This window comes from Vulpes lagopus, chromosome 4, assembly GCF_018345385.1.
Source record: "Vulpes lagopus strain Blue_001 chromosome 4, ASM1834538v1, whole genome shotgun sequence".
NCBI lineage: Eukaryota > Metazoa > Chordata > Mammalia > Carnivora > Canidae > Vulpes > Vulpes lagopus.
This window is the reverse complement of record NC_054827.1, coordinates 44749180-44760000: the sequence shown is the minus strand read 5'-3', so window position 1 is coordinate 44760000 and position 10821 is coordinate 44749180. Positions and strand designations below refer to the sequence as shown.

General features: G+C 58.2%; 1 protein-coding gene across 5 annotated transcripts; it reads left to right on the top strand.

Annotated features, from left to right (window-relative positions):
• Nucleotides 1-2630: 2630 nt before the first annotated feature.
• LOC121488895 (zinc finger and SCAN domain-containing protein 2-like) lies at nucleotides 2631-9980 on the top strand. Of its 5 annotated transcripts, none has more exons than XM_041751167.1 (3): nucleotides 2631-2818; nucleotides 5046-5940; nucleotides 7741-9980. In XM_041751167.1, exon 2 carries the CDS (start codon nucleotides 5074-5076, stop codon nucleotides 5683-5685), a length of 612 nt encoding a protein of 203 aa, XP_041607101.1. In that variant the 5' UTR covers nucleotides 2631-2818; nucleotides 5046-5073; the 3' UTR covers nucleotides 5686-5940; nucleotides 7741-9980. The 5 variants fall into 5 exon arrangements, with proteins under 5 accessions (XP_041607101.1, XP_041607100.1, XP_041607098.1 ...); XM_041751166.1 differs by lacking the exon at nucleotides 2631-2818 and adding an exon at nucleotides 2829-3079; XM_041751164.1 differs by lacking the exon at nucleotides 2631-2818 and adding an exon at nucleotides 2829-3408.
• Nucleotides 9981-10821: the final 841 nt, after the last annotated feature.

Below are 10821 nucleotides of genomic sequence, written 5' to 3'. Positions count from 1 at the left end.
TAAATAGGCCAGCTGCAAGTTTAAGGGCATGGCCGAATAGGTCACATCTTGGGTTTCAATGACAAGGAAAGAGAACTTTGGAGCAGATGAGACCCGGTACCCACAGCCCATCTCCAGCTGGGTGTCGGCAGAGTGTCCCAGCCCTTGGTGCTGGAGCTGGAGCTGTGCCTGCAACCCCTCATTCCTTACATTACATCACATGCTGGCTGTGCGTGGGTCCCTCTCTTCCCTCCATGGCTACCAGGTGTGGCTTAGAGACCTGCATTCATTCATTCAACAGAGGTTGGCTGAGGGGTCATTAGACGCTGTGCACTTGGAATGCAGAGATGCTGAAAACAGTGCCTCCCTTCAAAGCTCACAACGTGGTGGGAAAAGAAAGGGGCTTCCCAACTTGAAGTCAGCACAAGATGCTTTGGGAGGGGATGTGTAGCGATCACTGTCCAATTCCAGGAGATGGGGTGACTGTGCAGCTAGCATGCACCCGGTATGTGGAAGGGATATGGTGCAAGGCTCCTCTCAGCTGTCCACACCTCTACCCACAGGGGGCCAGGAGCCTGCTGTTCTTTGGGACACTTCGGCTGTGAGCAACCTAGGCCTCTGTTCGGGTCCAATGCCCAGCTGTCACATTAGCCTTGTGGAGTGATGGTGGCTGCCATGCCAGCCACTGGCCCCGCCTGTGGGAAGAAGCATGGCTTCATTTGCAGAAAGCCTCCACATCTCCACTCTGTGTGTTCATCACAGCATATGGAACTGTGGGGGGAGATGTGTGAGTGTCGGGGGTGGGGTGGGGGTGCATGTGTACGAAACTAGAGAAATGAAGTGACTCAGCATTGGCAGAGCAGAGAATGGAGGCCTCTGGAAGTCCCTGGCCCTTGGCATTGCCCACTGAGACGGGGTGGGTTTTGGGTGGTATTGCTTCCCTCCCACCCCTGTCCCCCAGCTGTGTGCCTTGCCACTTTGGCACAGCTTACTTAGAAAATGCTGCTAAAAATATGGGTGACATCCTCAGGTACCTTGTTGGTTTTGCTTCTGAAAAACCTGGTCATTGACTAAGTGTCCCCATTTCTCCTGTAGCCCACAAGAGAGATGAATGCTGGTGGCTCTGGCAGGTGGCAACTTCTGCAACAGGAGCTGGAGAGGTGGGAGGTGTGGCTGTTCTGTGAGCAATGCTCCAGCACCTAGGCAGGGTGTGGGTGTAGGTCATCAGGAGTTAGGGGATCCTTCTGTCAATGCCATGGGAACCTCTGTCCTGGTGGATCCATTTCTTTTGGCTTCCCAGAATTCCCTCCCTGGCACCTCAATTTTAAATACCAATCTCCTTGGGATGTCTAACTCAGGAAGTCCCACTTAGCTCAGTGAGTTGACACAGGAGCAGCAAGGATGGGGTGGGGTGGGGTGGGGTGGGGGTGGGGTGGGGCAGGCCCTGGAGAGGCCAGAGGCAGATCTGCTGGGATAGAGTGGTCTGTAGAGTGAGATGTGAAAGCAGGCAGGCCTGATCTTCAGGTCTGGTGTTGAGAATAGGGACTGAATTTATTTTCAGGGGGACCCCACCTGGAACTCTACAGTTCCCAGGCCAGGCACACAGAACACCTGTGGAGGGGTGGGAGGGGAGGCGCCTCATGGGGCTGGGAGGCCTGTGTCTCCCAGAGCCCCTCCTCAGGGGCATGCCACCCCAGCAGCCACATCCACCATCTGTTGTAAGGAGCTCCGCCTGGTCTGCCACCTGGCAGCTAGCAGGCGCCACAGAGGAAAAGGCTACTTCATATTCCTCCAGCACTTTCCCTTCTGGCCTCAGTTTCTGTATCTATGAAGTGTAAAATCAGAGGCACTTTTTTACTCTGGACAAGATGATTTCCGGTCATGATCATCACACCCTGTTTCTGTTGGGGGGGTGGGTGGTGTCTAGGTACCAGAGGGGTGCCACGGAGAGTGAGCCAGGTGGTGGGCCTGCCCTTCCCATCTGGGCTGGGCCACTTAGAGCTGCCAGTCTCTGGGGAAGCCGCTCTGTTTCGATTTTATTTTGTTTTCCCATCTATAAAATAGGATAATGACACCTATACAACTTAGATGGCACACGGTTATTGGGAGGCTCCCACGAGATAATATATGGGAAAAAGCTTTGTAAAAAGCCAAGTAATGTGTAGGTAAAGGGTATTATTATTATTATTGAAGGATGTTTGAAAGCTGGAATTCAGTGCAGCCGTGTCCACAGGGGTGTTAGAGGTGTCATGGGTCCGGTTTTGAGGAGGCGGGGATGGTAGAAGTGTCCTTTCTTCCGTGTCCCCAGCAGTCCTGGTGGCATAAAGCCGGCCAGAGGGTGGGGGGGAGGCCCGGTTAGTTGGGGCAACCCGGATTCTGCCCCTTGGACGGTGGTCTCCCACGCATGCCAGCCGGCTCAGAGAGGCTTCGCGGCAGGAGCCCCTGCCCGCACCCCCTGCCCTTTGTCGCAGGGAAAGGCTTCTGCGGCCAGCGCCCCCGCACCCTGCTTCCCGGGCTCTGGGGGCAGTCCGTGGGCCTGGCCAGGGTGGCGTGGCTTTAGGATGAGGGGGGTGAGGGAGAGGCTCTAACCGCTGGCTTGGGCCCTCGGAGGATCCCGAAATGGGAATGGCTGGGGCCGGGGGTCTTGGGGGGTCCCCGGCGGGGCGTTCGGCTCGCGACCCGGTTCCGTCTCCTGCCTGCGCTCGCAGCCCTCCTTTTTCCGCCAGCCAGGTCGTCGGCGAGTTAGACCTCCCAGCCTCACGGGGCTGCTGTGCGTCTGCGGCGACGCCGGCGACTGCAGCGCTGCGGAGGAGACGGCGGGCTCGGGAGGCGGCGCCACGTGAGTCCCGGGCGGCCGGGGCCGGGGCCGCGGCGGGAGATTACCGTATTTACCGAGGCCGGTGCCGGACCCTTGGGGGCGGGTCACTGCGGGCGCTACCGTATTTGCCGGGAGCCGCGCAAGCCCTTTCCGGAGGCGGGGAGCGCCGCGACTTAATTACGTATTTATCCAGGGTTGCGTGGTGCTCCCAGGGGGTGCTGCGGGCGCTGGGGGTGGGTTGCATCCACGCCCCGAGGGGGCCGGGGCTCGCCGCGGGGTGAGGTGGGTTGCGGCAGCCGGGTGGGAGGCCTACGTATTTTCGTGGGGGGCGAGGTGGCGACGCAGAGTTTACCATATTTCTCCGGGGTCGCTCCGGCCGCGGGAGTTGGCACGGTTGTGCGCGGAGGTCGGGTGGGTGGGGTCAGCTGTTTTGATGAATGCAGCTATTTGGTGAGAACAGCGGTGCGGGAGGCGGGCCGTCTTGATGGGGGCGAGGGAGAAGGGGCGCGGGAGTCGCTGCAGGAGAGTTACCGTATTTGCGCTGGGCAGCGCAGACTCTAGAGGAGAGAGCCACTGCCGGAGACCGGAGGAGCAAGGGCGCAGCCTGGGCTGTGAGTGCGCGAGGGGGTGCAGAAACTTGGGGGAGGCAAAGGGGCCGTCGCTTTAGACCTTCCCCGTAGTCGGAGGCCTTAGTCAGGGAGGTAGCTGGGGAGAGCCAGGAGGCCGCCCAGAGACAAGGCCAGGCTGAGATTGGCCAAGGGGACGGTGATGGTCTGCCTCTGCAAATGTCAAAGCCGCCGGCTGGGGAAAGCTTTGTGGGTGGGGTCTATTGCCAGGAGGACGGTCCCCTGCTGGGGGGTGGCGGGCCGGTGTGGGTTCCACCCTGGCCTGAGGGTAGGGGGAGACAAAGGGGATGTCTCTGAGATCCCACTCTGCAGATTGATCGACTGAGGTTGTAGTAAGCAGTGATTTCTGAAAGTGTGGAGAAGGCCTGCGCGGAGGTCTAGGTCCCTGATGGGGGTGGAGGACTGCAGGGGAGTGCCAGCTCAGCCAGCTCCGGAGCAGGCCCCAGTGCTCTGCAGGAGCAGGGGCCCTAGGTCTTCTGGGGGGCATGGAGGTAATGGCAGCAGACTCTGCCCTGCAGGAGCCATGGTGCTTTGGGTGTCTATGCCTCTGCGGTGGTCTTGTGTCTCTGTGCATGTGCATTTTGAGGGGCATTTAGTTGGTGAGCAGCTGCTACATTGAGAACAGCTTTTGACAGTGAGTCAGGAAACTTAGGGCCCAGTCCTGGCTCACCTTGTGTGACCTTGGGCAAGTAAGCTGACCTCAGTTACCCCATCTATACTGGAGGGCTCAGTAAGAACTGCTGCTGCTTCCCCAGGGTTGCTGTGAGGACAATGGGAAACAATTTATATGAGGAACACCGTGCCCAGGGAAGAGGATACTCAGCAGAACCAGCATGAATGGGATGGAACTGAACTTGGGTGTTTGTTGAGGATCTGGCCAGGCTTTGGTATGTTGGGGATGCCAAGAGGAATCTAGCTGAGACCAGCCCCTGGGAGTTCACACTCCGTTTCAGTGATTTGCAACCGTTTACTGGCAAGCCTCATTCTGATAAACAAAGAGCTGCTGCTTTTAATGTTTAATTGAGATTACTTTCAAGTTTACAGGGTTTTTGTTTTGTTTCTTTTCAGCTTTTCAAAAATGTCTTTGAACCACCGGTGACCCCATCCTTCTCTCCAAATTGGGGATGCGCCCACCCCCCCCCCCCTTGAGATTCTGGTGGGAGAGTTAAGGCCTATCCAGGCACAGGCTGACTCCCAACACTAGAAACCTTTTTTAGTTGCCCAACAGGATATAGTGATTGCTTTTGGCAGGTGCGGTGCTTGGTGTTGGGGCTAAAGGAAGGAGACCACTCTGTCCTTAAGGCATGCCTGGAGGCCCTGGGCACGACCCAGGTGGCATGCATTCAGTGTGATGACTGAGGGCCTGGGGTTGGGCCCCAAGGCTCAGGATGGCTGGAGGAGTCAGGGAAGGCTTTTGGGAGGAGGTGGCACTTGAGAAGGATGTGATCAAGTGGTAGAAGAGAAGGGCACTCCGGCAGGGAAGCACTGGCTTGTACAAGACTGAGGGGCAGATGAGGAAGTTGCGGGAAGCCCGTGCAATGTCCTCCCTGAGGTTGGGGGCCGGTTGATCCTCGGACCCCCCGACCCTCCCCTGACTCCTCTCTCTGCTTCTGCCTCCCCAGGGGCTGGTGACTGCGGCTGGAAGCGCCCATGACAGAGCTGGCGTCCTCGGGGGGCGGGTCCCCTGCGGGGGACGGGGAGGAGGGCCTGGGGGACGAGCGAGGCCTGGTCATCCACCACCCCGCGGAGGAGCAGCCTCACCGCTGCCCACTGTGCGGCCAGACCTTCTCGCAGCAGCCCAGCCTGGTGCGGCACCAGAAGGCGCACGCCGGGGTGGGCCGCGCGGCCTCCTTCGTGTGCCCCGAGTGCGGCAAGGCCTTCAGCGTCAAGCACAACCTCGAGGTGCACCAGCGCACGCACACCGGCGAGCGGCCCTTCCCCTGCCCGGAGTGCGGCCGCTGCTTCAGCCTCAAGCAGAACCTGCTCACGCACCAGCGCATCCACAGCGGCGAGAAGCCGCACCAGTGCGCACAGTGCGGCCGCTGCTTCCGCGAGCCGCGCTTCCTGCTCAACCACCAGCGCACCCACGCGCGCATGCCCGCGCCGCACCCGCGCCGCCCCGGAGTGTTCGGGGAGCGGCGGCCCTACTTCTGTGCGCGCTGCGGCAAGAGCTTCGCGCGCGAGGGCTCGCTCAAGACCCACCAGCGCAGCCATGGCCACGGCCCCGACGGCCAGGCGGCCCACTTAGGCCGCGTGCTATGATGCGCGCCGCGCCTGCCGCCGCAGCCTGTGTCCTGCCCCAGGGCCGCGCCCGGGACTCCTGGAGCCGGCGTGGGGCTGCGGCCCGTGTTCTGGATGCGATCCCCGGAGACCAGGAGGGCGGGCTTGGGGTCTTGAAAGAGTGGGCCGTGGCCCGCCTTGGGCCACCTCCTCCCGAGTCTTCTCCACCCTCCTGCTGGCCACCCACAGCTGCCCCCGCGCTGGTTTTCGTCCTCAGGCTCACCCGGCCTAGAGTAGGTGAGACCCAAGGGCCAGCCAGAGCCCCTCTTGGGCCTGGGCAGGGGCTGGGGGGGACAGGCGTGGGAGGTGGGGAGCACCGGGCTCTGGATCTGTGACTAGCTTCTTCCTAGATCTTCATTCCCAGAATGTCAGAGCGGAGAGCCCCGTGGAGAGGGCCACTCTCCACAATGCCTGGGCCACCTCAGCCCCCAAGGTCTCCTAGCTCCAACGTGTACTATCTGGTGTACTTGAGAAGTCACTTCACTTCATGGCTCAGTTTGCTCCTCTGTGAGTTGGGTTTAACAAGGAACTTCTCCTTGGGATATTGTAAGGATTGTAGTTAAACATTACCACGTAAAAGAGGGTGATGTCACTGGTCCAGAAATATTTATTGAGCACCCTGGTGTGCCAGGCACCGTGCCATGCTCTTGGCAGGAGGCACAGACACAAAGCCTGGAGGGGTGACACTTGGTGCTCACACAAGTAATGCAGACCATCCTAAGGGACATACTATAGAGTGCCCTGGGAGGTATCACCCAAGGCAGTCTGATGGCTTGAACTGGGCTCTGGGGATGAATAGGGGTGCTCTGGGGAGAGCAAAGGTGGAGGGTTTCTGAGGCAGGGGTCAGATAGAGGAGACTCACATTTGCCATACAGAGGACTTTGTGGCCAGGGGGAAAGGACACCAAGATGTTTAGTGAGAAGAGCACAGTGATCTCAGACATATGGTTCAAATGGAAATGGAAGCCCTGTGAGGACAGATCAAATGGGATGAGCAAGGAGCCTGGAGGGTTGTGGGGTCATCTGGGCAAGAGAAAATGGGGCGCTGAACTATGGGGCTTGACCAAGGGGAGAGCCAGGACTGGCCCCCAGACCCCTGATTCCAAGTTGGTGCTCCAGAGCACAGGCTTCTTCAGCCATTTAGCAAGAAACTGAGGCTCACCTAAGCTTACTCCAAATGTCACTTAATACTTAGTGTTGTTGTTGTTGTTGTTTTTTAAGATTTATTTATTTATTCGTGAGAGACACACACAGAGAAGAGAGGCAGAGACATAGGCAGAGTGAAGCAAGCTCCATGCAGGGAGCTTACTGTGGGACTCAACTCCAGGACTCCAGAATCACATCCTGGGTTGAAGGAAGACGTTCAACCGCTGAGCCACCCAGGTGTCCCAGTACTTAGTGTTATAACAGTGCAGGCCTGGCCCCCAAGACCTTTCATCTGTGTGGCACAGCCTGCAAGAATCTCTTACTGGTGGGAATGTGACTAGAGACCAGGTGGTAGGATCCTGGGCAGTGAGGCCTCTGGGTGGCATGGGTGCCTGAGGGGGCCACGGCATCCACAGTAGTGGGTTGGAGGGAGGGAGTTGGGGTCTTGGAGGGGACCTGCACTCACAGAGCCCCGGCTCTGCACCCAGCCTGTGCCACCACCTTGCTAGGTGCTGGAGACCCGTCTCCACCCGCTGCCCTTCCTTAGAGCTTCGTGGCTCCTTGGGAATCACTGGCCCTTGGCCTGCCACCAGGTGGCTGCTGCTATGTAGACCTAGTTCTTAGTGGCAGAGATAAAGAGGTTCAACCAGGACCTGGGACATCTGGAGCTCGAATATCCTGAACTCAAGTTGTCTTGGTGGTAAATGGGATTGATAATCCTGGTGTGCTGGGTAGGGGGCTGAGAGGACTGGCTCCAGACGCTGGACAAGTGCAGGGTGGCCCAGCTGACCACTCCCGCCTAGCCCCAGAGTTGGGGGAGCTGAGGGGTGGCTGGGCAGGGTCGTGTCACAGCCCCAGACCTGACCCTGGTCTCTTTGTCTCCGTGAACAGATGTGGAGTGGGCAGGACCTCTGGGCAGTGTGTAAGGCACATCTGGGCACAGAGACTAAGAGTGGGGCCCTACGGGGGCCTGCCCGCTGGCATGAGGACACGTCCCCTAAGAAGACCTACCTCGGGAGGTGCCCTGCAGAGGGGACCCGTGCAGCCTGGAATTGGAGGCAGGTTCTGTGCCCTGGTGGAAAATCCCCCCCTTCCCCGACCTGCTGGGAGTCACGGCCGAGAGAAGAGCTCGTCCTGGCTGCCTGGCCATAGACTTCCACTGTCATGTGGCAGCGGGGACAATGCCTGTGTGGAGAGCCGGCTTCTCTGCGCCTGCCTGGCCCACCAGAGACAGGAAGTAACTGGCCTAAGAGAACACAGCAAGTCGGTAGCAGACCTGGCTCTAGAGGCAAAGCCTTCCCCCAGGTGTAAACCATACCTGCAGGCTTCACTTGCCTTTCAGAGAGCAATGGTTCTTAATACTTTGGGGGCACGAAGCCCTTTGAAAATCTCACAAATGTTATGAACCTTCTCCCCAGGAAAACATGCATACCCACGTAGACACAAGAATCTACAAGCAATTTCAGAGCTCCTGGACTCCAGGCTGAGGTTCTTGGCCCCAGGACCTAACGCCACTCTTTCCTTACCTGACCGAGAGCCCAGAGTCTGGGCCACCATACAAGTAGCATTACTCCCTCCCCCCGGCTGAACTTCCTTCCCTCATTCAGGAATAAAGAATTCTGAGTAGGGGACCCTTCTAGTCACTTTCTTCTCCAGGGCCTAACAGTGCATCAGGCTTCTGGAACCTTTCCTCCCTCTCACAGGCCTTGCCAGAGGCTCTCTGGGTTGGGTTTGCTCTTCTCTGGCTTGGGGTGCTTGCTCTGGTTTTCACCACACAAGCTGCGCTCCGATTTCACTGTGGGGATGGCAGGGGAAGGCTGGAATTTCCATGGATGTGGGGTGAGCAGGAGCTTGAGCCAAAGCCTACCTGGGGGAGGGATCCTGTGTGGCTGTCTCCTGCCGGACAGGGTGTTCAGCCTGGCAGGATATGATGTTGGCTGGGGAGGAAGACGGAGCCTCACACCTGGTGCCTGCCAGCTCTGGGGCTGGCGGAGGAGCTTCTCTGTCCCCAGAGGGTGGATAGTGGGACACACGGAGGGGCGGATGCCAGGCCTGCGACGGGGCGAGGACTTTGGTTTTTACCCTGAGCAGGTCGGCCTGGAGCTCCCTGGCCTCCTCAGAATGAACCACTCGTCTGAAAAGGTGTGGCCGATGAGGGCTGGGCTGGGTTTTTGATGACAACCAGACATTGTGGTGCAGGTTCTATTTAGTGAAACTCTCGGGGGTGGGGAGAGGCCTGTAGCCATGGGATTTAGATCAAATCTAAAGTGGAGCTGGTCTGGAGGGAGGTCCCAGGGCCAAGCTGGGTTTGGTCAGGGTCGTCGAGAGGCCTCCCCAGCTCCTGGCCTGGGACATTACTTGTCCTGTCTCCCATGCAGTTTGGCACATAGGTTCTTAGGGACCATCTTCCCCATGCCTTGTCCTGGAGTAATAAACCACTCGGAGGGGGTGGGGGTCAGAGGAAGAGGAGGTACTCTGTGCTTCAGAAGTGTCCACTTGCTCTTATCCTTGGCCCTCCTGGATGGGGCCACCCTTCTCCGCTGCTTGTCAGCTCACCTCCCTTCCTTGTAACTGTGCAGCCCACACCTGCTGTTACCTTCTCTGTCTTCCCTGGGATTGCTGAAATGTGCCCCTCCTCTGCCCCACTGAGCCCTCTTCTCCACCAGGCCCTCCATCCTCATCCTCTGAACAATCCGGTTTTCTATGCTTGAGTGTCTGCGTGTGCATTGAGTCTCCAGCTAGACTGTGAGCTCCCTGGGGGCAAGGGGCATGCCGTGTCTTCTTGAACCCCAGCAGGGCCCAGCGCAGGCCTGGGCTCAGAACACTCAGGAAATACTTGTCGACTGGCTGATGGGTCAAGTGCTGGAGGCTGTGGGGTGGCTGGTGGTGAGGATGAGGAGAGGGCCCACGAGTTCACACATGGGTGCATTTCACTGGGCCATGAGCTCGCTCCCCTGGGGCAGTCGTGGCCCTAGGAGTCCTTAGATCCTTCCCTCCTTGGGGCAGTGGGACAGGAGGGGACCCCTCCCCCCATATGGCTACACAGGAGCATGTGTGAAGGTGTCCAGGCTCGATATTTCCGTTGGTCACTGCGGAGCTGACCACGTGGAATAAATGTTCTCTCGACATCAGCTGGTGTGAGCAGTGGTCATTTGGGGCTCAGCCGGGAGCAGGGCAGTGGCCTCTAGCTCTGCCTCCATCATATACCAAGGAGTTATGTTTCATGGTGGCCAAAGGCTATAGAAAGAATAACTCAAACACCACAGCAGCACAGCTATGAATAGCTTAGTGGCCCACCCACACCCCCAGTCTGGATTATGTCTGCTGTATGGATTTGGGTAATGGGTATTGGGGCCCCTTCAAGTAGCCTCAACTACTTGCTCAGGTGAGAGTGAGGCCAGGCCTGCTGAGAACCTGTGTGGTGATCTCCCATCACTACCTGAGAGGTCGGCTGCTCAGAGTACTCCATCCGACGGCCATCGGTGCTCCAGCATCGGACACTGCCAGCTGGGGGGCCTTGGCCAGCCCTGTGTCTTCCCCAAGTTTATTCTTATGTGTGACTGTAGTCCTCCTACTGCAGAGTTGTGAGAATCAAGTCAGTATGTGCATAAGCTCTGCAAAGCACGACATGGATGCATCCTGTCCTAGCTTGTCACTGTCCTCCCACTGAAGGTAGATTTGGCAGCTGACCACTTGGTTTCAGAGCCCAGGAATCTTCTGGAGCAGAAAGTGCTGGAGGGCAAAGTTATATCAGGTCTGCCACTGGGTAGCTGAGACGTGGGTGAGTGATTTCCCTCCAGTTGTTGGTGAGGCACGGGCCCTGAACTTGGCCAAGGCTTACCCCAGAATCTTCCTTCTGTGTCCTACTCTTTTTTTTTTCCTTTTTTAAAAATTTTTTTATTTATTTATGATAGTCACAGAGAGAGAGAGAGAGAGAGAGAGGCAGAGACATAGGCAGAGGGAGAAGCAGGC

Excerpts from the sequence above, each read along its gene's own strand:
- LOC121488895 (XM_041751167.1), top strand. The coding sequence starts at position 5,074 with ATGACAGAGCTGGCGTCCTCGGGGGGCGGGTCCCCTGCGGGGGACGGG.